The 26910-nt window shown below is 38.7% G+C and overlaps 2 protein-coding genes and 1 long non-coding RNA gene across 9 annotated transcripts; 2 read left to right on the forward strand and 1 right to left on the reverse strand.

Moving 5' to 3' along the window:
• Positions 1 to 1108: 1108 nt before the first annotated feature.
• Positions 1109 to 19708, forward strand: LOC111250976 (nose resistant to fluoxetine protein 6-like). 3 transcript variants are annotated; one of them, XM_022807040.2, is made up of 19 exons: positions 1109 to 1403; positions 6816 to 6985; positions 11054 to 11246; positions 11516 to 11617; positions 11919 to 12017; positions 12536 to 12636; positions 12971 to 13097; positions 13435 to 13522; positions 14060 to 14145; positions 14515 to 14676; positions 14998 to 15094; positions 15382 to 15523; positions 15645 to 15844; positions 16055 to 16177; positions 16788 to 16920; positions 17310 to 17408; positions 17523 to 17613; positions 18545 to 18690; positions 18943 to 19708. In XM_022807040.2, exons 2-19 carry the CDS (start codon positions 6983 to 6985, stop codon positions 19399 to 19401), a joined length of 2451 nt encoding a protein of 816 aa, XP_022662775.1. In that variant the 5' UTR covers positions 1109 to 1403; positions 6816 to 6982; the 3' UTR covers positions 19402 to 19708. The 3 variants fall into 3 exon arrangements, with proteins under 3 accessions (XP_022662775.1, XP_022662773.1, XP_086847475.1); XM_022807038.2 differs by lacking the exon at positions 1109 to 1403 and having other exon boundaries at positions 6501 to 6985; XM_086991349.1 differs by lacking the exons at positions 1109 to 1403; positions 6816 to 6985 and adding an exon at positions 8907 to 9506.
• Positions 18457 to 23585, reverse strand: LOC111250978 (uncharacterized). 2 transcript variants are annotated; one of them, XR_002673591.2, is made up of 6 exons: positions 22223 to 23585; positions 20625 to 20876; positions 20211 to 20384; positions 19576 to 19634; positions 19254 to 19312; positions 18457 to 19114 (listed from the first exon to the last, which is right to left on the reverse strand). It is a non-coding gene; the product is annotated as an uncharacterized LOC111250978 (long non-coding RNA). The 2 variants fall into 2 exon arrangements; XR_015329274.1 differs by having other exon boundaries at positions 18457 to 19634.
• LOC111250977 (serine/threonine-protein phosphatase CPPED1-like) lies at positions 20795 to 26910 on the forward strand. 4 transcript variants are annotated; one of them, XM_022807042.2, is made up of 8 exons: positions 20875 to 21023; positions 21269 to 21376; positions 23581 to 23666; positions 24193 to 24322; positions 24728 to 24858; positions 25391 to 25492; positions 25684 to 25876; positions 26313 to 26910. In XM_022807042.2, the coding sequence occupies exons 2-8, from the start codon at positions 21322 to 21324 to the stop codon at positions 26558 to 26560; spliced, it is 945 nt and encodes a 314-aa protein (XP_022662777.1). In that variant the 5' UTR covers positions 20875 to 21023; positions 21269 to 21321; the 3' UTR covers positions 26561 to 26910. The 4 variants fall into 4 exon arrangements, with proteins under 4 accessions (XP_086847502.1, XP_022662777.1, XP_022662778.1 ...); XM_022807043.2 differs by having other exon boundaries at positions 21308 to 21376; XM_086991376.1 differs by lacking the exon at positions 23581 to 23666 and having other exon boundaries at positions 20795 to 21023; positions 21308 to 21376.

A 26910-nucleotide genomic window follows, 5' to 3' on the forward strand; every position in this document is an offset into this window, starting at 1 on the left:
TTTCGACCGTTTTCGAAATGAGTCGCGTGACTAGATCTCGAATGTCGTCTCGGCCGTGTCAAAGGTTCTTCTTAGGCCTCTCTTAAGACAAGGCGTTGAAGGTGCTAAAACACGTGAACGCAGAAATTGGAACGACACATAAACTGTTTTTTTAGAAGTAGCAACAAGCGGCACAGTGAATTCTTGCAGTTAACGGCTTGTATACAACACTATACGATTTTTTAAGTTTTCCTGCTGATGGTCCTCAGTGACCGACCAACGTAATGCACGATCCCTTGATACAAAAGAAGCTGAAAAGAACCTTGATTTTCGATCCGAAGCTTACAATTGTTTCCAGCCCGAATTGGCCATTGAACAAATACTAAGGCGTCTATATACCCTTCTGTATCTAATTCATCTAAACACCCGGACTTCGTAGTTCTGTTTTGAAGGTGACATATCGTGCATAACGAATTTAGTTTGCGTCTATTCTTTACTTTCTCTAGTCATCTACAGTATATATAGATAATCGGAAGAAGTCGGATCATTTCACTCCGAGAAGCTTTTATATAGTTGTCAAATAACTTATCTATCTTATCTGCTTGGTCGAACCAAATTATTTTGTTTAATCTCGTGTAGTTTTGCATTATCTTCTAAATGATTTCGGCTTGCTACAATGGCTTATCTTAAGTCGAAAAAACAAATGCGACTAAAATTGATACGTTCTACTTTTGCGCTTCCGTTGCCCTTTGATATAACGCGATGAGTAGTTCTAGCACATAGTTAGTTATCACTCACGCAGTATAGTTCAAGTTAGCTATTATCACCGACTAAGTTACGTCATAAACCCTACCTAGAGTTTACGTTAATACACTTCTTATTTTTTTGAATTTTCCAATATGGCTGACAAAGCTCTGGAAGCTTTCAGCTTTAACAGTGGCTATCCGGTAGATATCAACCATGCCGGGAAAATTGCCATATATTTACTTGTGACGTCATGGAGTGGTAAAAGCCCCATTATTTATTTGTACCTCTAGCAGACAACCCGCCACTATGTAAAAAATTTCACTGTATTACCTTTGTGTGTACTGAATGCTTTTATTGATTTTCTACGATAATTTGGTTCGTTGCCAAAGAGCTGTTGTCGTGGTGTTCAGCTATCACACTATTATTCTACAATATACACATCTATCATTGCTATTTCAGATTACGTGGCGCATGATAATAATAGTTCACCGAAATTAAAGCATAACGCAGAAAACATCGTATCAAGCTCAAACGAAATTCAATTATCGCGCTATAAGTCAAGCCCGCCATGACGAAAGGAGGAAAAACCGCGGGACGACATATTGTGAACAGTTTTTTCGTCTTGAATTTCGATAACAGCTGTAGCTGTTAACGAGAGTCAGCTCTGCACCCCATAGGTGAGACGATTGATGTGGTAACGAACCACACCTGTACCTATTCGAAGCTATACTATTTTAAGACACTTTCATAATAAAGCATAACTGAGAAAAAGTATCGCGTTGATTAGAAAACGTTTCTAGACCCCGATAGTAATGTAGTCTAAAAATATGAATTTTTGCCGCTATCTCGTAGAAAGAAAACGCTCGGTGATAAAAATTACGAACAAACTTAACTACTACTATTGGAGAAAATGAAGTATAACTTAATATACAAAAGAACTGAAAAAGAACGAACGTTGAAAAAATGGACGCGTACAGCTTTTACCTAGAAAAAAAAAAACATACAAAAAAAAAAACAACATATATTCATATGCGAATCCCGCTTCCCACATTCACCATGAAAGCACAGCTTGATACCCGTGTTATCCATCGTTTTCGGCCAACGAGAAACAACAAAACAAGACACAAGTAAGAGCAAGCGATTGTCCTTCTTGGATTTGGAGCGACCAAACTGTATTTCGGTTACCTGTATTATATATCGATACAAGGTATTCCTTGTGAGTACTCGTGAAAGCTGTCGTTGTAGCTCGTTTCCTGATCCGTTCTGGCCACTGCTGGAAAGCTTTTTCAAGGCCACGTTTGACTTTCCCCAAAAACTCTGTATTTTTTTTCTCTAATAATATTCGTTGGGACGCGCAACTAGTACACTCGTCAGTCAGTCTTTCTTGCAATTCTGGCCATTATTCCGTTGTTTGTCACGCGTTGCCAACCAGCAGTACAGAAAATCAACCGACAGACTTAACCACACTATGGTAATAGCCGTACTATAGTGCCTAACAGCCGATTAAGATCGGCACCCTTTTTGAGTTTCTTCGGCCACCACAAGCCATGATAGGGCTGGTTGTGCCAGGTTAGGCGACACGCGAACGCCGCTAGTCAAAATATACTGACAGATCGGTTCGACATATCGGCCTCAGTGAAAGCAGATGATGAGTTGCCATCTGGTTACAATTGGTGCTATTTTTACTACGCAGCTTTCTGGTGACCATCGTCACGCCCGCAATCGCTCTGTAACAGCTTTAATAATCTAGCGAGTCATATAAGTTCGAACATATACATAAAATTAGATAGCCGTAGACACCATCAGCGCTTATGTATATTCGATAGGGGGTATGCTAAATCGACCAATACACACATAATGGTATTAATGATGCCCACAATAGCAACATGCTAACCCAACTCCATAGCAGCGGAGGAATTATTATATTTTTCGTTTTTACAAATTATATTGATTCAGTCCATGTACTCATATCGATCGGTATATTAAATAACAACAATCAATGAAAACAACATTTCTGCAGTTTATGATGGTGTTTACCGTATGTACAATACGCGTCAACTCAATTATTCCGTGTGGTTTTTAGATAGTTAAATATTTTACACTCGTTTGGAAGAACAACAGGCAATAGGATAATCATAATCGGCTCCAGGATCCTCTGAATGCCCTTAGAAAGGTGCCTGTAAAACAGACGTACCTGATAGCCAATAAGGTTCTTGTTCTAGCATTAGAAAGGTCCAAATGTCCAGCAATGATATGCAACCCCACTAGTTATCTACTGACCAATGTGAACTTCGTAGTAATCTGCCTTTTGAAATCGGGACATACAACTATTCTTTACGAAATAAGCGGGCCGTTACGTCTGCTTTCCTAAATCCCTCTGACAGTGGTCGATCAACTTAAGTGTAACAGCATCAGCTATCTCTGTCCAGCGTTATCTAAGATTTGATATACGGGATCAAACGTAGAAATGAACATAGAAATAAAAACGTCTACTTTCCTGTTTCTAGAAAACTTCGAATAATTTATACAGGAAGGTTGTTAATTATGAACAAATATGAGGAAAGGTTTAGTTTAAAAGTATCTATTCCATAATCTGAGCTTCATTCTATTATCAAGGGCTGTTTACTAGTATTATTTTTTACACGTTCAGCAAAGCTTTCTATAAGGATAAACATGTGTGTCAGTTTTTCGTTAAAAGCTAGACAATTTATAAACCTAAAGGGTAGCGAATGTTAGTTAATCGTAAAAATTAAAGTAGGTAATTTTGATCAAAGCTTAGAGGCTGTTCGATAAGAGATATTCTGTGTTTTTAGGAGCGTTTGGATTGACTCTTCTTTGAAAGTTAACAATACAGGATCGGACCCAAACAGGATATGGCCTTACTGGTGATACAGTTAATCATAACCTAATTTATTACAAGTATAACTTTAGCCGAAATACTTCCTATGGCAACATATAAAGTTATCATACCCGTTCGATTTTTTAATACACGCACTCTATTGCATCCAGTACTAATTGCACTCTGGAACCAACCAATGCCGTCAGTGTAGTCCATATGTTGGATACGAGTTTCGTTCCTATATAGGCGTTGATACACGCCAATGTATCTACCAAGTGTTAACCTCACCTACATCTTGTAAAATCAATAAAGGTAATGGTAAGATTGACCGTACTAGGCCGCTCCATATCGCCTGACGATACTGCATATGGAACGCCTATGAAATTCAGTAAATAACTTAATAAAGTTAATTCCCCAATTATATTTTATGATATCTATCTACCGGTTGTTATTTTGTAGAAGCAGCGGTAAAAGCGACCTTTAGACATAATGGTTAAATAACTATATATATATTATGGCGCAAAAATACGACTACAGTGACTTTTCTCCAATGGAATAATGAGGCACTGCAGAAGGCCGATATTAAAATATCTATAAAATTCAAATTCTGTGTTCTATCGGCAAATGAAGTACTTAGCTAGAAGTGATTGTATCTAGAAAACCTATATGTTATTAATAATGATAAAGTTATGTATATCAATGGCAGACTACTGCATCCATTTATACCCTACGAACGCTCTTCTAGAGACAACTAGATTCCTGATAACGTAGACACAACCGATGGTTTTATTCCGAAAAAAAAAAATATGTATAAATTTTGTAAAAACTAATGTATAATCTATGCAATGGAACAAAGCGGATCGCAAAATCTAGTCGTATAGTTCTTTGACAGAATTGCTATTGAGGTCGCGCCATAAACTGAAAAAAAGGAAGAAAAAAAAAGAAGACTTAATGAACAAAAGTAGTCTTTTAACAAAGTAATGCTTACATGTAACACGGAGGAACTTCTCTATAATTGGTTACGTTTACGGGGCATACAAAGAATTATACAAATAATGTTATTAATGCGCATGTTTTAGATTTTTTTGTAATTCGACAAGGTTCTTAGGGTCACAGCAAACAAGCAAGCCAACAGATACTGAATGGCGATGTATGGATGTCTCGTAATGCTAATCGAATGTTTATTTTCTGCATCGCGATTATCTGGTGTCTGTCATGTTTATATTAATCTCAAGCTGAATGTAGGCAATCGTTCATGTGCTTTTAATAACATCATAGGCTATCCATTATATAATTAGATATAAAACACAGATAAATGATCTTCAACGTCCAATCAGATGAAGCACTGAAGACCTAAAAAGTAGTTCTTTTTCCAGAAACAAGACTATGTTGTGCAATTCTACAGTAAGGACTTTAGAACACGCGTGTCCATAAAATTTATTTTAGGAAATATCACACTGTATCGCATTTGTTTTTAGTCCTGCTAAAATAATCGCCAAAAAATCGAACCAAAATTTTCTCTCATGGTACTTCCTCGATACTATAAACTCCATGAAATAAAGAGGTTTCCGATGCCAACCGACTTATACTGCTGTCAGTAATTGGCATAAAGTAGAAAAAGACTTCCTTCTTAGCCACTGTAGGAAATTTTATCTTTCGTAAAACAGCGTCTGACATTGTCACGTATGTAATTAAAACATGAAAAGTGTATAATTTTTTAGTGATATTATTAGGAGAATTTTTTCACTACCCCTCGTTTTCTCTACCGATACAGTTTTTTTCGATTTGTTTCGCTAAATTCTCTTTTAAACATAAATAAATTTAGAGTGCGAAAGAATAGTTCTAGAGAAATATTGTTTGATAATGGCTGTAAGTGGCAAAAGGCCTGGACATTCGATAGATTACTCTTATAATTGTGCGGCTAGATAGAAATTTTCACATTGATAAGCATGGAGCTTCTAGAATAGACAAGGCCTAACGACCTTTACGGCTATTAAAATCGTCTAGATCTTCGTTAAACTTTAAAGCACCTATAGTATATAATCATTATCTAAGCGATTCGTAATCAAAACGCGATAGATAATTGGAAACCGTCAGAACGGTGTAACGTACGATCGCGTTAACGTTCGAGAGTTAGTAGCGCAATAATAAAATCTTCAATAAAGTATCTACTACTATACTCTTTCACTTGGTCAAATGTCTTTAAAAAACAGAGCTACATATGATCAGTACATACACATACACTTCTTTATGCCTAACCCAATAATTAACATTTTCTTTCCCATTAAAGAAATGTTTCTACACTCTGTTAAGCCATTGCTAAGTGATCGCTTTGTATATATAGGAAAGAGTCAAAAAAATATCTTGTACGTGCGAGATGCATGCTAACCAAACTGTTTACTAGGACGTTTACAAAACAAAAATAGATGACCATCCAAGCTAGTTATCCGACAGGGTCGTTATCTATCGTTGATGAAGCTTGCCATTTCTCCGGTGCTCCTATTGCATGGTTCTGCGGGAAAAGTAGACACGTTAGCTCAGAGCACGCTCTGGGGTAAGCGGCTAAATGTCAATGACAAAGAAAAAAACTTTGTTCTTTCGTTTCATTTAGGCGGTGCTCTAGTTCTACATCGTAGCTAATAACGTTGTTGTAGTCATAGCACAATTCGTATTAGTGGCAGTTGAGGAAGGCCATCGCTGCAAGGAGGTGCATATGGCCCTGTGTGTGTGCTGCATTTTCGCCTCGCTCTGTGAAGTGGGGCCTGCTGTTGACCCCGCTTCGACCAGCACCCCAACGGCGACCCACCGGAACGCTGTTGTCTACCATACGTACCCAGCCCGTAGCTATCATCATACGGCCACTGCGACGGGTAAGGGTCTGGGCCAGAGCCCGAACGACGGTTCGTAAGCACCAATACCATTGTTGGTGGTGAAGGAAGACGCGCCCAATAGCCAATATCAGAAGGGACCATGTTGCCGTTCGTCTAACTCAAGGCGCTCACAAGCGCCTGACAACGTGGAACAGCGGGACGTCACACCGTTCCGTAATAGTCAGGTGCCGTGGCTCACACGGCGTTTCGCGCAACGGCATCCGAATCGATCAGTGTCTTTGTTATATTGATGTTACTGCTACTACGACAACAACAGCAGCTGCAGGAACGACTTTTTCTAATACAATTATTAATGCCACGACTGTATTGATAAACTGGAAACACTGACTATTTGTTGTTTGCACTGCTTTCGTTACCAGCTACACGCGTCGTCGCCGTTCATGACGCACTATATCGCCAGCAGTATCAGCAAAGCAGAGACGCCGCAGTCATAGGAACTACTGTTATTAGCACAACAACAGTAAAGACTTGACATATATCTGAGTCGCCATCTTCCTGCTTGCCAGTTACTAAGGACCACTCGACGATGGTACGTTACCTCTTCCTGAGAAATTTTCCCGACATCGAGAGATGTAAAATCTCAGCTAATTGCTCTTTTTTCTTTTACGTATACCGTCATATTCAGATATATATCCATAAGAACAATCGGTGAAAATAGCAACCCGTTGCGTTATAGTAATGTCCGTGTAGTAGTGAGTGTATGTGTGAATGAATTTGTGGGCGTGCATGTTAGTGGGTTTGTCGCATGTCCCGGCACGGAGCTTAGGTACTTATCGTCGCATTGTGTCTACGCAAAAGTTAGTTTGTTTCCGTGCAATTAGCCTGTAACGTTCACAAAAGAATCGTTCATCTGCCTATAATTTCGGGTTGTACCGTCTAGCTGGAAGAGTTAGTGCGTTTGTGTAAGGGCTAATAACGCTCTAATTGTAACATGTCCTATCAGAGTCTGTACGACTCGTTGCTTTTTCGGGCGTGGGCGTATTCAAGTGTATCTATACTTGTGCAATTGTATTCTCTACACTTTAAAGAGCGAAAAGCTCTTTATGAGTTATTCTAAGTAGAGAAAAGAAAAAAACACACACACACACAAAAACTATAATGAGGACTATAGGTTTCACTTCATTAAATAACCATCTTCATTTCGTGGTTCTAATTTGGTTCAAAGTAGCTCTATCCAAGTTGTGCCATTAGCAGCTCAGAGAGCTCGAAGCGATTTTTCGTAAAGGCGGTGTAACTAAAAGTGGACATCGCATAGACGTAGTATACAACAGTGGTGAATAATGTAGACAAACTGTTACAGACTCTTATTAATTCAGTACCTTAACGTACTATTGTGCATCTGACTGGTGCATCCTATCAGACAGACTATTATATCATTCAATAATATATAGATAACTTGTTTACTAAGCAAAGCACTTGAGGAAACTTATTGCTAAGTTAACATTGTCAATTTCCAAACTGATCTCTTGCGTAAACAAACTAGCAATTCGTAAATTGAAAAAACCTTGCCGAAATTTCGCTTGATCTGGAAAGAGGGGGAACTATGCAGCATAGCAGAAAATTAGAGCGCTCATAAATGAATAAAACATTAGTATTTTTTATGATTGTGCTGCTTAAACAAACGATTAGCTGTTTGTAATGAGAATAGGACTTTTAGCTCTTAGGCTCTATCATTTGTACAAGTGTGGTTTAGTGAGAACACTTCTGAGGGGGGCAAGCAAGTGCCTTGATGAATTTTTTTGTGCCACCTCAATGACAGGTAGCGCCACCTAGTGGATTCGACTGCGATAAATTTCCAGCAGTCTTTCTTAAGAAACTGTACCAGTATTCTATGATAAATATCACAGGTACGCCAAACTTAGCACAATCGAAAGCCCTAAACGGTTCAAAAGATCAAAGGAAATTGCTGAGTTATCCTTATTTACAGCTGTACAGATTAGTTTTTCGATAAATCTTTTCAGGCGATAACACTGATTTGAGTTGCATAACATAATTCACCAGATCAAGCCGGTATAACTACTCATGAATAGCTCTAACGATAACACGAACTTCAATAGAGTAGTATAGAAATCGTTTGATGAAAGAAGAATAGAATTTTTCTATCGGAATTGAAGCGCTGGATTGTTTCTGAACACGGAGATTTACATTATACGCCGTGCACGTAATAACAAAATGGAAACGCATTAGTTCGTTTACATTAAATAAGCATCTACCATTATGCCAGCCGTGTGTCGCAGACCGGGATCCGATACGGTATCATTACTTATCTACAACAGCAATTCAGTCCGGATGATAAAACAACCATTCTAGACTGGGTTTTTCCGTAATACTAGCACAAGTGACTGCCAACAGGGCAAAGTGGCTTGTAGTAGATGACACAATGTCTTTTTTTGCCTGCCCTTCTCTCCATCTTGTCCTGATTCGTATCTTTTTTCCGTTTCATCACTGTATTGAGCTGTGCGCGAATCAAGCGAAACCATTAAGTGGCACTTCAATGAAGCTCAAGACATTGTATGTGGATGAGTTGAGATGGCATCACAGCCGCATGAATAATATTGGACATACGATGTCGGATTAAGCAGTGTTCGAATTATGCACGAGGAGACCCCCCAGGAAAATGTTCCCCATGGTTTCGTCACATGATTGTCCGGTGATCTGTGTATTTTTTGCCCATGTACGGCTAGGCGGAACCTGGTAACTAGTATGTTAGCATCGTTAAACAGTAACGGCTGTTCAGTAAGGGTTATCAGGTCCTTGGTTAGGACAGTCGCTCAGTGCCTCAGAGGATGACGTTTGACAGAGCTGCTGACCGTTTTAGTGCCGGCTGCGCTATGTGCCGGCCGCAAAACGAAGAGTGAAATTTACGCCACTGAAAGTTTAGAGCACATTGTCGTTCGTTCATAACATAATCTTCCAGCCTCTATAATAGTGGACATCCACATAAACTAAGATAATAATTTTTTGTCGTCGACACTCAGTCCAATGGATCTATACAGGATTTCCGAGTTAACCTTCGGATCTGAACACTTTTATAAACCATAGCGATCACTGTAAGTTAGAATTTCGTTATTTTATGAGGCTCTTTATTTGGCAGCAATCGGCGAATGTTATAATATTTTTTATATTAGGTATTTCTATCTGTAATCTTTTCACCAAAGAACTAAATAGAATTTAGGTCTTCCCATAGTTCTTTGTTGAACGTACAGCAAAACTTACTTCAGCTAACAATAATCTGTGCGCTTTTAATCTATCTGAAATAGTTATTTCCATCCTATTTCCATGTAGTTGAACTTTGATGAATTTCTAGGAGATATATTTTCTAAAGCAACGAGCATTAGCTTAACACACGCGCCACTGGCTCTTATTTGGGGCAGTTGTTATTATGATTATCATCATTGTATTATTGTTTTTACCTTTATCATAATGAAAAGGTAGAGGAAAAAAGAACTGAGAAAGTTCAACATCTAAAGGACTGTATATTTACCACATAACGAGATAATTATTGCATATCCAGAAAAGCGCAAAAAAAAATTTTGCCATATTAACCATGGAACGCTTTCAATTCCTCGAAAATCTTGTGCGTATGTATGTAATTGTTTTAAATCATCCAGTTTTGTTTGCGTTTTACATAGGAGGAGTTGCTCAAGTGGGCATGTGCCTGTGTAGTAAAAACAATACACGGAGAAACAACTTTACGTGTCGTCTCCTATCTATCCAAAAACGGTTATCTAGGTTTTTCATCGAACCACCGATCCTCTCGGTCTTTTTAGCCGGAGGTCTAAGCCGTTGCGAAACTTGAACGAGTTTATTGTTAAGTCAGTTATGAAGAATCCCAAATCAATGTACATTGACAAAAGGAACGCTGTATACCGCTTCCGCTGTATCTGACCACATGTCATTTACAATGGCACGCCCACTTCGCTCAATCATATCAGCGGTTTGGATTAGCAAAGATGACTAGATAAATTTATTGCTAAAGAAAACAAGCGCTACACAACTTAGATGAGCAAGCACAAATATTATTTATTAAAGGCAACTAGTTGGGGTAGTTAGAAGAAGAGTAATACTAGTCCTCTACTAGAGTTCGACAATCAAGCGTTCTTGCAAACGATTCTGAATGAACCTTACATCCATGTTACGGCAGTTTCGATCCTTGGTTAAAGCTCAAATCTCCCAAATTCGCTTCAAACGTAAGCATGCTATCTCGTAGACTTTAAACTTACAAATGTGAGCCTATTCTTCCTCCCTGCCTCCACCCCTCTATGCCTGTATGCACACCCCACATTTTGGTATATCCGAATTAAAAATTTTCGTGCCAGCCGTACGACAGAATGCCTTAAGGCGATGCCGAACGTAAAACTCGAAACGTCGGACCTTTATAAAGTTGTTCTGTAGTACTATGGGCTAATCAGTAAGAACTTTGCTCTATAATTATTAATATTACTGAGTCATAATTACGAGTATAGTAGAACATACATACATAAAACTTTTTGTTTTCTGTGTCTGTAAATCACATCGAATATAAGTAAGCTAAACTAAAATGCCTTTGAATCTGACAAACGCTCAGATAGCTTTGTCTTTCTTTATGGGCAAACAGGCCAACCGACCGTCACGATGTTGCCCGATATGGCGGACCGTAATTTTTCTGGCAATTTTACATGCAATTTGCATGGTAGTGACAGGACTCGAGCTATCCACCATCGGCACTATAGACACCGGATCTCAACGTAATCTTGCAGAGGATCTCAAAAGTTTGACTGCAGGAGCTCGAAAACAGCTCATGCCAATAGGTAAGTGATTTAGGTATTTGAGTACCAATCGTATGCATTAGTAGTATCGATATAGGCTTGTGTATAGTCCATCTCTCTGTCCTCAGAGCATAAACATACATTTACATTATCCTTTTGAGCAAGTCAAGTTGTTATTATCTAACTATTTGGACAGTTAACTTATTAAGGTTAGTTGCGAGTTATCTACACTGAATGTTTGACTTAGACTTTGCCAGATATATTGGACCTTTGACTGCTTCACATCTGTTACTAATAAAGGTTTTTGACAGCTGAAGCACTTCTGTATAATGAGGACTTGTCAGCAGAATGTACAACCGCTTTATTGCGAACTGGTAGGGCTCTACAAACAGGCAAAATGTGGGCGGCCAAAAGTGAGTGTTTTTATTATGCTTATTATGCTAATTCGTCAGCTCTGTTAATTATAAGAGTATTTCTATATGGTAGATAGCTTCTCAATAAGCACAAGATGGCCGATCAGATGCGATCGTAAACGGCGGTGATTTCCACTGACATTTTTCATTTTCTCAACTACTATCCAAAAATTTTACTAAATTTTTGTGTAGCGAGATTTGTTTTCTTACCACAAATAATAAAATATTACATATTTCTAAGGTGTCAACTCTACTTCGTTCAGTCGTGATTCACACGTAGTAAAGTTCTAATTTGTTGCAGTGTTGTTGTCAAGCGGTGTGGTACCTGACAACTTTTTCTTGGGACAAACACAGGCACACGGTAGTCTCGAGCAGTGCCTATGGGCTTATGTCGTCCCAGGTGAGAAGACAGTTCACAGCTGCGCAGGCACGACCCATTACATTAAATATACATATAAATTATACGACTGGATCACACAGGTGCTTTCTGGACACGATGTGTCTATCTTTTGATGGGAGCGGAATCTCCATAGCTACCTACCATCGTTTTCTCGAGTATTACGTCCTGTTCTATTCGCTGGTGTCGTCAGCATGTTCCACATAAACGGGCTTTCACGATCTACTGTTTTAAGGTACCAAGGTGTAAATCTGTACCGTCGAGGCAGTTTTTCATATTCCGGCAACTCTGTATGGATTCTGCCGATTTCGAAGTCCGACAAATGTATCGTTCTAACGCTTGTCGCAATGCGACACATGTTCACATATAACGAATTAATATACTTCTCGCCTGCCGGACAATGGTATTGGAATATTAAAGAAACAAAATAAGACAAGTTATGGCGCTAGTGTATGATAAGTAAATCAGTCGGTCGCAAAAGCAGGCTTCCATTAACTAAACGCTTGATTTCAATGTTACAGATGAAAATTCGGAAGAGAGACAAGAGTTGCATTACTGCAAATTAAAAGTGGCCCTTGAGTCAAACAACAGCTTCTATGATGATCTTACAAATGAAATATATGTGAGTACAGAATATGAAGAAAATTTCATAAAACTTAATAATCGGACGGCGTAAGCTGTTGTTTACCTAACGCATTCTCTTCCGTTAGAAGAAACATTTTCAGTTGCATGCATAACCGCTTCCGCAAGTAAAATACCCTATTTAATTTTATTCTCACCATATTCATTTTGTACACTGTTCTTAAAAACAACCATTCGGTATAATTATCCATACACACACACATAGATTTTTAACAAAATCTAAGAACGATGACGTTTTTTTTAAATCATCTAAAATGCTGCTTTTATACATCTTCCACATCCACGACTAGTAAGATCTTTTTGCGTTCTTCTAGCACACATCAGGTTTGAACGTCCAGGACATTCCCGATGTAATTAAAGGTATATACACCGGTTTAACCATCTCTTTGTGCATTCCTAGAGAATGTGCTCAAGCAGACCTTCAAATCGCCAGCGACACACGTAAGTCCCACTTGAAGGTTTTTTTCTTTTAAATTAGGCAGGCCTGGCTGGAGTTGCACGATAGAAGCATATCGCAGCAAGAGCTTTAACTCCTACGTTCTACACATGACAGCTTAGAGCTTTAAGTAGGTACATTAGAGTAATCGTGAAACTAACTGTTCAGGTGAACCTAGTTAAAAAAGAGTTGCATGTCCTGTTAGCATTGGCCTTAGAGTCTACTAAAATAGCTAGAGCTAACTGAATCCTAGTCGATGCGATCGGTCAACAGAACCCACTAGCCGAGTACCGTCTAGAGATTAAGTGATGCTCAAAGTTTTTAGCAGCGTTATTCTTTCAGTGACTTCGATGTACGGGGGTTGGGCCGAGGTGAGCTCGTGCCAAAATGCCGATCGCGGTCCAGTCGAGCACCAACAAATTGTTATCATGTGAGTTATTTTGCTATCAAGCGATTTTTGTAGTATACGATCCTTTCTGAAACGTGACGCCCAGCAATACAAAAAAAAAACTCAGTCTCAAGCGACAAATGGAAACAATTAACAATTCGTGTCCATGTACAGTTCAATGTACAGCTAATACATTTGATATAAAGTCATATATTTCTATGACAGCAAGCTCACCTAGAAAACAAATTTTACTGGCAGGACGATTCGCGTGCATTATAATTAGGACAACAATGCCTGCAGAGAAGTAATTGGCCCCCTTATTATATATGCCAATGATATCTTCATTCAAATTAAATTGTTTGAGGGGGTATTGAATTATTGCAGATAACACGTATTTAACTAGTTTTGTAAATATATACAGGGTACGTTAAGACACGCCCAATGACGTGCATTAAAAAAAAGTGAATGCTCTCACTCACTTAGGATTCTGAGAAGAATTCAGCGCAGACCATGTCTTAAAATAGCGGAAGAAAGCGACATCATTTTTACAATAAAATGATCAAGTGAATGAATTTTCAGCCTCATACTTTGCTTTATTGCGTGCCTATCGTTCGTCGGGACCTTTGTCGACTCGAGTCAGCCAACCTTCAAAAAAACCTACCCAGGTATGTCTGACGAAATTCTGCTCAGAATAAGTAAATTAGGACACAAATATTAAGCTTGACACGAGCGGCTATTTGGCACTGACGAACATTTGTCCGGAATAATATTTTAACGTCGACAGGATAGAAACATTATACCAAGAAATTGGCTCTAAATAATAGCTTTACTATATACTTAGTTTTCATAAACGTATATTATGAAGCGGGTCTAAGGGTTAATGTGAGGTAATCCAAACGTCCCTTGCCCTAATTGCACGCACAACCCGTTATCTTCTGCTGCCGCCCTCAGAGGCACGATTGAGCCTGTCATACTGCATTGCAGCACGTCAAGGTAGCTTATTTCCTCTGTTGATTCCCTGCTGCTTGTTTTAGGTCGTCTAATACGTTGTTTTTCGCTGTGGACGGCTTGGTCAAGTCTCCTTTCAAGCGACGATAATACTCACCGTACAGGTTACCTGAATGGCTTAAAACTGCTTTTGTGTCTGTGGATTGCCTCGGGGCACCTCATCATTTTCCCGTCACCAGAATTCACACGTGAGTATAATAAAACCTATCCTATCCATGGAGATATTTCGTTAGTTACTATCATTCTTAAATCTGTCTTTCCAAAGGACTCAAATAGAAAATACTTAATTGTGTAACTGCCGTAAAATGTAATGAAATTAGAACGACCGTCGGATGGGAGAAATCTTTAGCTCATGCACTGTACATACAACACTCATATTAACTAATGATCATTAAGCTGAGCGGTTGCGAGTTCATCAAAAGGCGATACGTTTTCGCCGTATCAATGGCATGGCTGAATTTGTCGTCGGAAAGTTATCGTACAAAACTCGCTTTGTATTCGAATTCAAGGAAACCCCGGAGAGTTCTTCACCGTTGTCAGCCGTTCACTTTGGTTCCAGATCTTCTCAAACATCAACCTAGCCGTTGTCGGTTTCTTCTTTATCAGGTATTTTCACACTCTTAGAGATCGAAAATCATATATAGGTCTTTTAGGAAGACAAAAACTGAGACCTATATAGACATAGGAAAAGTAAACGATGGTGGCACGAGTTTTGACGGGTTGGTGGGTGATACGTTTATTTGAAACCGTTATTTGAAACTGTATCTTGCCCATCTTGCCTATTTGCAGCCTGTCGACCCAGAATGGTGTGTCTAGGGAAGAAGGGACACAGTCGTCAAAGACGCAGACGTTGTTTTACGAACTCATCGTCATTCATAAAATCTATCTTTCAGTGGCTACCTGGTTCACGTAAGCACAACGCGTTTTGCCGCCGATCAAAACTGGAGATTCGTTATCATCAGCTTCGTCAGAAGATATATCAAGCTAGTTGTGCCAGCACTAGTTGTGCTCTTGACAACACTTTTGTATCCCTTGGTATGAACTAAATCTATATGTATCCTTGTCTTAAGAAAATGTGTTTTTCATTAACTAAAAGCAGAACTTACGCCAAGTGAACGATTGTCGATTTTTGTTATGTCATAAATCTTCATTGCAGCTAATCCGGACGGCGAGTCCTCGAGAAGGCTTCTATTCAAGTAACGTCGGAGCCTGCTCGAGTGAATGGTACCTCTTACCCTGTCTTGCAAATAATTACATCGACCTTTTTCGTGAACAGTGCCTTACTCATCTTTGGTATATCGCTACCGATCTAAAGATCTATCCATTCGTTGTAGCGTTGTCCATCTTCTACAGAAGGTACTACAGCTATCTAAGCCAATTGCTCTACAGGACCAATATCTTCGTGTAAACATGCAGTAGGAAATATGGATAAAAATTTGCCCGGTATAAATGGTAGTTCAGAGTAATAAGCAGTCTCGCTTCGGTTATCGAGACCCGTTTTTCCATGGCTTTACATAATTGATACTTCTGATATTACAACATAATTGATGATCCTGAGTATTACAGACAAGCTCGACATGCGACGTTCCTTAGCGTCGCCTTGGTGTTGATTACGTCGCTCCTCGTCGCTTTGGAGACATTTTTTGCGGGTGCCGCAGGTGTTGTCGCTAGAGCTGACCTCGAAGGCAAGTAAGTGATCTGTTTGGAAAGAACTAATTGTGGGCAATGACGATATGATTTCGACCCCTTTTTCTTAAATCAACTAGTGACACATACAACTGATTGAAAACCGATGCTCTAAGCATATATATATATATATATATATATATATATATATATATATATATATATATGTATATATAGGCGCAGTTTCTTCGAAAATAATTTCCTTCAGTATCGTAGCACTGTTCAGTTATAGATATCTATATATTCCATTAATTTTGAACAACATTTTTCGCAAATCCTGCCCTGACAATTACCCTTGCTTAAGCATTAAAGAACCCCTAAGGAACAGGAAACGGTATCTAAAAACGTTTTTATATACTTCACATACAGGTGTTTTCTCGTGCAAAATGGATCGGTTTATAAGATAGCGTGCATCTGATTGATAACCGTGTATAGCATATTTCTGTAGTATTGCGCATAACAACACTAATTAGCGTGTAACACCCTTACCTCGAGTGTATCAAATCTCTCCCTTATGCTACCCTTGTATGCCCTATATTTACCGGAGTTCCCTGTAGCAGAGATCTTGATAACCGTCATTCACCTACTAATGTTGCTCCATGCGTGCGATTAGGCGTTACTTTGCGACTGGCAAAGCCTTGGATCTATACACAAAGCCCCACACCCAAGTAGCTGCCTATGTGATGGGTATGTTATGTGCTGCCCTTGTGGAGAGGCTCAAAGACAAACCACCCAAACTTACCATGGTAAGCGTTTCTGTATAGGAAAGGCCCAATGTAAACGATATCATTATTCAGCTTACGTTAGGGATAAATGCAAAACTCAGAGTTCGAACGTAACTGAAACGGTATATATATATAATACGAACCGGGTGTGTCTTTTGTACCCTGTTATAGGCAGACAGATAAAACGTAAATATTTCTGTGTCGAAAATAAGAAAAAAATCTGTTTCGATTAACATCAGGTTGCGTCCATGTATGGACTCGTAACTAGGTGTTCAAATGACAGGTTATGGCTTCTACTAGTATGAACTGATACACTAACAGCAATTCTTCCGATTGCATGCCATATGGATTGTTACACGGACTGATTTGTCTGTAAATATTAGGAGAAAATTCTAAACTTGCATTTTTAGTTCGCCAAGTACCTCATGTGGACGCTATCGGTAGTTCTCTTCTTGATTCAGACTGTATTCATCACGTACTCGTCGATCCAGGTGTTCTCACCAGCGGGGGTAAGCTACCTATAGTTACTGTTTCGAAATAATTCTGTATAAATGTCAGTATAATCTTTGTAATAGAAATTCTTGAAAATTGCAACCTTGTACTAAACTTTGTCCCGTCTATAGGTTTGGATGTCATTGTACGCTGGAATTTCCCGACCTCTGCACGCAATCATCTACTTCTGGATCCTCTGTACATGCTCCTTGTACCTTGCTGGTAGGACGAATGGCTCACAGGGCATCCGTAAACCACAACATCAAGCTCAGAAATTTATACTGCATAAATAATACGATATCCATTACTGACATGATGAAGTGGATTAGGTTATTCGGAGATCAATTTCAGTTTTCGTCTCTGGTATTGCCTTTCAAATGTTTGTTTGCTAATGATCAAGTGTTATACGCTTTCGAGGAACATTTTCTATTGCTTTATACTATCCTTGTTATCGCTCTATCCATGTCAGGAAACGATGTTTTTAGTTCCAAAGATAGAAATGTCGGCGGAAAAAGAAGTAAATCTGCTAAGAAGTAAAAAAGTTGTCGCCAATGTCAAGAACCTGCGGAAGCGGCTCGGGGAATTTTTCCATATGCCGTGAGAATTTTATCGGAGATGCGGGTCAATACAGTAACTATTTTTTTAGAAAGCGCCTTGAGGTGGTCATTGTCGAGTTCGAAAAAAAACCCAATGAAAAACGTTTTTTAGATTGAAAATTTCATATTTAAACAAAGCAGTCATTTTTAGATGGTACCCTTAGCTGCAGAAACCACGTCGTACACCTCACCCCTATCCTGAAGTGTTTTGGTAGCTTTTTACCCCAGCGCGAAACAAATAAAGAGTATCAAGGGCGCTATTTTCCCCCATGTAACACATTGATTTTTGAAGCTAAATTCAAAGAAAGATTTCGTATGTTCTCAAGATTCGAGTACCAGTAAAGGCAAAATTAGGAAAGTAAGACATCACCATTACTTTTTGAAAAACTAGCTACACGTAATTGAATATCTATTCTACACCTATATTTAAATAAACGTATTTAAACGAATATAGATAATTTCAAGTTCATGAACGCACTGAGTAAGCGACTGTGCGCGTCTTATTCATTTTTATAATAAAATATATTCGGAATTTTGTTTGGTGTCGATATTTTCAGAACCGCTCCGCCGATTCCTGTGCCACCCAGTATTTTTCGTTCTCGGAAAGCTTAGCTATGGAGTTTACCTAGTTCACTTTCCTCTCGGATCCTTTGGCTACGCAAACCTAAAAAGTGCTTCCCTTCAATACAATCTATTTTCACTGGTTGGTATAATATTGTCGATCATTACTATGAATGAAAAGGTTGCTCTTCGCTGATATGTACTTTAAAGGCGAGAAGTCTACGATGGTGATAGGGCGATTTTACGTAAAATTAACGCACTGTTTGCTAAAGCAGTAATACGTTTTTGTAGAAGCATCTCTCTACTAGCGAATATAACAATGACATCTAACTAAATAACCGTTATCATGTTGTGCGTTTTGCGTTGTGGTTATTTTTCGTTTTTGCTTCTGCAGTCTCAGGGTGTTTTAGGAATCTTAGCGCAGAGCTTTGTTCTCGCGGTGGTACTGTTCTTATTTGTCGAAAAACCTCTAGCAAATATGGACCGCCTCCTAGTTAACTGGAAACGGTGCGCGGGTAAGGATGCAGGCAACCAATGTGAGGTCCCATTGCCTGAAAGTACTTTGCCTACAACGAGAGGGGCGTCAAAGAAAATACCAAATAGCTCCATTATTCCCTTTGAAAGATCTGATATGACCCAAACGGTAGGCCAATTTTTTCACAAACCGACATCCGAAATGGTAGCAATCTCGAGTCTCATACTCACCAACACCTCGACCGGAAGTGTTGCTCTCCAAACGCAACGGACGCCAGGATCGTTTTTGCCTGAAAATAGCACAGCAGTCAATGCGACAAAAAACCCTATGCCCTCAAACGATAGCTTACAGACTTCCGCTGCCTCATCCAAATTGTAATGAGCTCTAGCCGAGGTCATTGCAACTCGGCTTCCGTTCAACACATCCCGATCTCACGTAAAACGCAACGAAGTCATACTCAAGCTTAAAATGTATCCAATATGATACATTCTACGATCGTCTAACAAACGATTGTATTCTGTGACACTGGGGAGGTAGCGGCTTCGTACTCACTGCAGCACTTAAGGTTTTTGTAGCTGTTCAAAGACCATCGAGGAAAGAGCTGAAGGGATCTGGAATAGAATTACCTCATATAAGTATTTCAATAATAAATGCCCTGTATATATAATATATACTGACTAAACTATGTAAGTGCCATTATTTATTAACTGCATCAGTAACGGAACCCTACGTTTGACCTTAAAACGTAAAACGTTCATAGAGTTTGGGTTGGTTAGAAATTTTCTCGGCCACATTGCATTTTTCTGGCGAGTGTCACTCGTACCGCTACCAAAGCAATTCGGTTTATCTGCTCATAGACTACTTGTATCAGTAATAAATTAATTAAAATAACAAATGCACGCCAACGCCCATTTTTCTTCTAACTATTCACTGCAAGTATACTCAGCCAGCAAGATATTCCACATATGAAAACCTAACAGCTGGTTACGCGTCGGAGTTCAGGAAACGCTTTTACCAGCCATTTGTCAATTGGAACGAGAAAACAGGACGCAAATGGTCCCTTGTCGATATTTAGAATTAATGAAAAATTCATATGGAGAAATGTCACTGTTGAATATGCTTAGCAAGGATTTTTAGTTTTTGATCATCTCCTTTTTCCCATTCATGCAGTATGCAGGTTTACACACACAAAGGTACAACGCTGTTTCTTGCATTTATCTCATTTAGTCGCTCAACTGTACTCGTATTGTCCGTGGCGCGTTCTTAAGAAAATTTCATGTGAACAATCACGCAATTCAACGTAGTAGCTTTCGGCTCTTATCTTCGATTTAATGCTGCGATGAGTATTGGCTGACAGGCATCTAAAAATGGGAAACAATATTCGAAAATAGACAACACAATCACTTTAAGAACAGAATTGCAAAATACCTGAAATGTTTATTAGAGAAAGAACAAAAAATGGGTAAAAATAATCTAAAAGGGAAAATTTTCCAATAAAGTCTCTAACCATTTCTATTTTCTTAGACTGCAAAGACACGCTTTCGAGATAACAAAACGTTTCCTTTGGGCTATTAAAGTGAACAAGCTTAATGAATTCTTACCACAAAGCAAGTGAGCCAAACACTAGAGATATCCGTCTGCCTGTCTAGCTGCAACGAAGAATATGCCAACTCTCTCGATCAGCCAAAAGTACTGGACCGAGGTCAACTTTTATAATTAACATATAAGCTATTTCGAGGCTGGTTACTCCTGCCGGCGTTGTTGGACGCACCAATCAGATAACTCTCCATATTAAAGAGCAAGCAGCGCGCGCTTCATCCGCCGTTGTTGGACTCACCCTGCCCTGTGAAGATCTGTCGAACATTATATAAGTATTGGCTGGGGCTGTCCACCGCTACACATCTATTAAGCTAAACGCCGGCTGAATGCTGCGGATCCTTGTTCAATTGCGGTATCTATCGTCGTGGAAAGCGTGCAGTCATATCCAATACAAGCTAATGGTGAGAGAGACAATTACAAGCGTATTTTTAAGCGGCTTGGTAAAGCCACACGCCTATTCAGAACCTTTATTGCTTTACTATGCGGCCTTTGAGCCTTTATATCCTTATAAATCCTAGATCGGTCTAGGCTGTGCTACTGCTGAAGTACTATAATTGAAAAAATGAATTTAATTGCGTGACCTATACTAGTAGAGTTGTACTATATATTGTAAAGCAGATCGTTATAATCTACTTATGTTTCTTAGTAAAAGTGCCCCTTTTCCAAACCGATAAAACACGATCAGCATTTTGGACAGCCATGGAATCGGTGCCACTGCGAACAAAGGACCGGAAAGCGTTGGCCTTTGATGAAGGTTAGCTTTGAAGTTCTTTAACGATATGTATCCATACAAATATAGCACACTAAAAGCTTTCGTTCGTTTCATATATTATTATTGTTTTATAAAAATGCTTATGATTGTTTTCGTTGGCTCACACAGGTTGCTTGTTTTTTTCCTTAATTTTTAACAATCACTTATTACGACCACTTCAATGCAGTTGTTTTTTTGTCTAATAAAAGCAGTTTAGTTAGATCACCAGCTGCTAGTGTCGGACATTTTTTAGCATGAAATATTGTCTCGATAATTGAACGTTCCCATAAGCGCTTTTTCACGAGAATATGTCAAAAGCAAAAGGGCTCGACGTCGTTATCTACATGTAGAAACTTGGTCTGCTAGGCCGCCAGTGTGACACTATAGCTTACAAACGTTACAATATAAAGTATAGCAGAAGCATAATAAAACGTTCCTTTTGTTAAATAAGTATCAACGAATATTGATGCACGAATTGTTGGCGTAGCGGTTATGCAATATGTCGGCGATAGTAGAACCTTTATTCGATTCAGAAATCTACACCAGGGTAAAAACGCTATTGTTAAAGAAAAAAGCATGTCATATAACGCCTCTTCACCAACTGAAGCTACTTATAGAGCTGTGGCGATCATAGGTCGAATAGGCCCATACGATCGTGGTAGGTACGATTCTATAGTTGAGTATTTTTACAATAACTATCATGTATTTCGATTTGAGCCAACATCAGTGTGTTTGTTATGCGTCTCTAGAATCCAGTGTCTTGGCTAATACTCTTCCATTCCATTAGATAGATTACTGTTTTGGGCAATAACGATGCTTAGAAAATCTACGCAAATTTATCATTCTCACCAGAAAAGGTTATTAGTGATCCTTTGCAGGCATAGCTTTCATGTTATAGCTATATACTATCCGAAGTTTCGTTTCTTGTCGAACCAGTTTTTCTGCCTTCATCAGAAAAACTTCCGTTTTAATTCGAACACTATTTCTCTATCTGATCACATTGTGTGGGCAGGCTGAAGTGAAAATACTCAGCCCAACTAAACTCTTGAAAAATGATATGCCATGAACGCACATATAAGGGTATATTAACTATATATTACACAGGTCGTATCGTAACCCTTTTAGCGGGCACTAGGAGTCCAGGATAAAAATATACTCCAGTAGAGTCTATATTTACCACTTGAAAAAAGCGCGCCCAGATAGGACTCGTATAAAGCTATCACTGGCTATAACAACAAGTGTATGGAAGGTACGAATGCAAAGGAGCTGATTTTCTTAAACATAGTGTAGTTGCAGGTATTGACGTTTGGTTGTCGTAAGAAGAGGCTACGTAGTCGTAGCATCATTAAAGCCAGCTGTATTTAATGGCGGCCATCCATCAGCGATGGTTACGAGGAGCAATCCTTTGTTCAACACGGATACATTCAATAATTTAATTGAATAATCAGTAACAGTACCATGATGGTATCGATCAAATCATACGTAGTAAATCCATGCAGGTATTCTAGGGGATTGTACACCTCATCTCAAGGTGAACGATGGGAAAGTGAATATACTTTAGGCAAGATAGCACACGGCCATAAAACGTACTTCAATTATAATGATGCCAGTAGTCAATAAAAAAAATGGCGAGTGTAGGCTATATTTACTGTTATTTGTAGTGTATTTTAGTTATACATTGCCGCGTATACGAGTCTCGTTCCAATGACTTTGTCAAGAGTATTCGTTTGGTTCGAAGGCAAGAAGACGCGTATGAATGCGTTCGATATCTGTGTTCTTATGTCGAGCCAACATATCAGTAACTTCAAGTTTGTCAATGAGCTGCGAACTATTGCTAGTCATTAGCTAACAGATTTAAGTACGTTCTGTCGTAATCTCTTTTGACAATGGCGTGCCACGGTGATTAAGTGATGAACAGTGCAGCTATGGGACACGCTTCTATGTGTTTGAGTTACTCGTTGCAAGCTCTAAGTATTGACTTTAAAATAAGTATCACTAAGCACAAGCTCCCTTATCGAATGGCGGCCATTGTTCTCCTGTAAAGTAACTGATGTATTTTTCATCAAATACCAACTGTAAAAATCTGAAGAGTTGGAAGCTTACAATCGATTTTCGGAAAAAATCATATTTGAGTGAACCTGTGTATGCTGGAGACTTAATGGGTTTCTTTCTCGTTTAGGTTAAATGTCTACCGTTATTTGTTTCAGAAAAAGAACGAGAATGGGTCGGACCGTTTTGTTTTATCCAGGCAGCCGACACTCAATTTGGGATGATCGATTCTTTTGTAAATAAGGTAGAATCAAAAGATCTTTTGATTAGGTTAAATCAATTAATTCTACATAAGCTTATCTTTCGTCTTGGAAGGTTTTTAGTTAGTTTTTTTCACAAATTGATCCTCTTGTCAAGGTTTTTGGGCTTAGTTTAAAGTACTTCGCAGAATTTTTGTTCATGTGCAGCATACTCAATCTTATTTTTAACTAATTAGATAGTCTAACATTTACTACTGTATTAGGGAGACGCTTATAAAGAATAACTCCATTTTGTAATGGCTTTTTTCACGGAGTAATGTTAGACAACACTGGATGTTTTCTTTCTAACCATTAGGATATGTATGTAGAGGGCTTTGAAAATGGCTTAGGTAAACTCCATTGAAGATTCGTGTCGCGTTCTCATAGGGGCGCAAATAAGCTGAAAGCCTTGGGTATGTGTTTGATTATCAACTGACTTGATGATGCCTTCGTTTATATTTGACACGTCCGTTTTCCGTCTTTAATACCACAAGAATAATAGTCTAGGTTGACCTGTGTTGAATCATTTAGGTTGATGAAGTATCTGTAACGTGGGAGGCGGAAATAAATCATACGCGAACAGCCATCAAAGCAGCGAATCAGATGTCTCCGAAGCCGCGGTTCTTTATTGTCTGCGGAGATCTGGTCGATGCTATGCCTGGTATTCACTTATTACGCTATAACCTATGAGACGTTTGTGTTTTATCTTATTTAATAGAGTATTTGAAGCTAACGTGCAAGCTTAGGGCTAAGGGGATACGGTCCCCAATTTAACAGGTTTTTTGTAATTATTCATTAGAATGGGACCAGCTGGCAACAGTTGGTGCCCACTGGTAATAATAATACTTATATAGCTTAGTTATTACATTATCATTGCACAACTTATCACAACTAGGAACAAAGTAATAAGATACAAAGTTCTAGTCTTTAAGGTTGCCACCTAAATTTGCACTGCGCGCTTCATTCTTTATTTTTCCCAAATGAGAGTCAAACACCCACACAGTCATCGTGTCGCGAAGTATTGTTCAGTTATGCAACCATCGTTATAGATGACACCCTTTCGCAGGTACGATGCACCGCCTTGCACAGGAAAAAGACTGGAATGAGATTTTTCAGGATCTAGATAACGCAATCCCGCTCGTATGTGTCTGCGGAAACCATGATGTAGGAAATACACCTACAGCACAGACAATTCAGGTGAATAAAGGCCCAAATATTTTTGCCATCCAACAATAGTTGTTATTACAGTTTATAAGTTACCTGAAGCTCAGGCTACATGAGCTTCATTCACGGCGTCGTTTGCTGGCCTCAACAATTTTCCAGTGAATAAGTCCGACGTTGTCCGAAGAGATGCGCATTTAAGTTGGTTCCGCCACTGTGATATGTACACCGATAAGGTAGTCGCCAGTTATCTAGAGAATCTTTTCATTAAGAGTTCGTTAGGTAAAATTCTAAAAACTAGAAAAACATGAAGAAAAAGGAGAAGAGTAAAATGAATCAGTAAATTCTGTAGAACTACATTCTACTACATTCTAGAACTACATTTTTTTTTAACAAAAATGTTTTTAGATCCAATATATCAAGGTGAGGACTGATATTTAAAAAAAAGCACGCATAAGCAACTCATCCCAAGTTACAAATTTACGTGCGAAGTTTGTTGCTTCGTAGCAGGAAATGTCGCAGCAAAAAAAATCAGGTGTTCTGAAAACATTGCTGACTGTGGTTATAGGACTACACGAAGGCTTTCGGCAGTGATGACTACTTTACGTTCTGGTGCGGAGGCGTATTTAATATTGTTCTAAATTCGCAGTTCTTCGAAAATGGTTCTCAGGTATTTACGTAATATATGTATATATATATATATATACGAAGTTGGAAAATGTTAATTTTCCATTCTTCCATATAACTGTTGACTTAATAGTTTTGTAATATGTTGTTAGTTTAGAACCAAGGATTCCACTAATTATTCTACGAACAAAAATTACCAGTTAGGAAACCTCATAGGTTATTTTGAATTTGCAGGTGCCTGATTTGGCTAAGGAGCACTTGGCGTGGATTGACGAACAATTGGTCCAAGCGAAGGAAAAGTCTGCCACTCACGTTCTTATTTTTCAGCATATCCCATTTTTCCTTCGCGAAGCTAACGAGGAAAAGGAGTACTTCAACCTGGAAAAACAGTTCAGACGTAGCATGCTCGACAAATTTGCTGATGCTGGTCAATTATCGTACATTTAATTTTGCTTGTATTGTATTTTGACTAGAATTTGGTACCTATAACTAATGAAAAGCACTGCACTTCCAAATCCTACTTGGTTTAAAAACAATTTTGGTCAAACATTATGTTATCTTCTTGAAGGTAGATATTGTAGGGCATTAGAAATACAAAAAAAAAAAAAGAAAATGTGTTCGGAGACCATTATTCTATAATCTAAATTAGCTTAAAGCGTCAGGCATGCAACAAACTCTTAACCGCTGGTTCGGATCTCCCTGCCAGCATGCATCAGATATTATCAAAAATTTCAGATTACCTAATACTAATGCCATTTTTAGTTATTAAGTTAAATTTCTCAATTAGGTGAAATTGATTATTCCTAAGCCCTATTGAGAATGGCTAGATTATTTAACATTCGCTAATGATTATTTATTTGTAGGTGTGAAGGCAATTTTCTGTGGCCACTATCATAGAAACGCGGGAGGTTTCTATCGGAGTATAGAAGAAGTTATCACAACAGGAGTTGGCGTTGCCCTAGGCCATAATGAACCTCCCGGCCTCCGGGTTGTCTGCGTCTACCAGGACAGACTAAATCACAAGTATTACCCACTGGACCAAATCCCGCGAAATCCCGAACTCCAGGAGAGCTGGAAGATGAACACAGCAAATCCAAAGAAACTGGTCTAGCTAAAGCTGTGCCCAACAGCCTTGTTCAGTGTTATCACTGCAACTATTCTAAAAAGATTTTTTTTATGTAGATATTCATACACTGAGTAAATCAAGTCATGCGCGAACCAGAGATTTCCAAATCCAATGCATAAGTCACTATTATAAGTTCCCATTAGTCTAATGGCGTGCTTAGGTATTTCCTGTTATATCATATAATGCAATATTGACAAATATCTCCTAAGTGGTAATAGCACCACAGAAGCGCAAGAATAATATTACGTATATGGTTGTTATATCACTGACTTACACTTAATCTCGTTTTTCATTTAAAAAAAGCATTAAGCATTAAAAGAAACTATGTACTTCCA

This window comes from Varroa destructor, unplaced genomic scaffold (assembly GCF_002443255.2).
Source record: "Varroa destructor unplaced genomic scaffold, Vdes_3.0 BEIS01000005.1, whole genome shotgun sequence".
Taxonomy (NCBI): Eukaryota; Metazoa; Arthropoda; class Arachnida; order Mesostigmata; family Varroidae; genus Varroa; species Varroa destructor.

What these genes read in the sequence shown, in the direction of transcription:
- LOC111250977 (XM_086991376.1), top strand. Translation starts at nt 20,949, where the DNA reads ATGCTGCGGATCCTTGTTCAATTGCGGTATCTATCGTCGTGGAAAGCG. An exon ending in ATATCCAATACAAGCTAATG is followed by an intron (nt 21,024 to 21,307) that starts GTGAGAGAGACA and finishes AAACACGATCAG; the next exon opens with CATTTTGGACAGCCATGGAA. An exon ending in CTACAGCACAGACAATTCAG is followed by an intron (nt 24,859 to 25,390) that starts GTGAATAAAGGC and finishes CTGTGGTTATAG; the next exon opens with GACTACACGAAGGCTTTCGG.
- LOC111250976 (XM_022807040.2), top strand. An exon ending in CAAAATGTGGGCGGCCAAAA is followed by an intron (nt 11,618 to 11,918) that starts GTGAGTGTTTTT and finishes AATTTGTTGCAG; the next exon opens with TGTTGTTGTCAAGCGGTGTG. An exon ending in TCAAATCGCCAGCGACACAC is followed by an intron (nt 13,098 to 13,434) that starts GTAAGTCCCACT and finishes TTATTCTTTCAG; the next exon opens with TGACTTCGATGTACGGGGGT.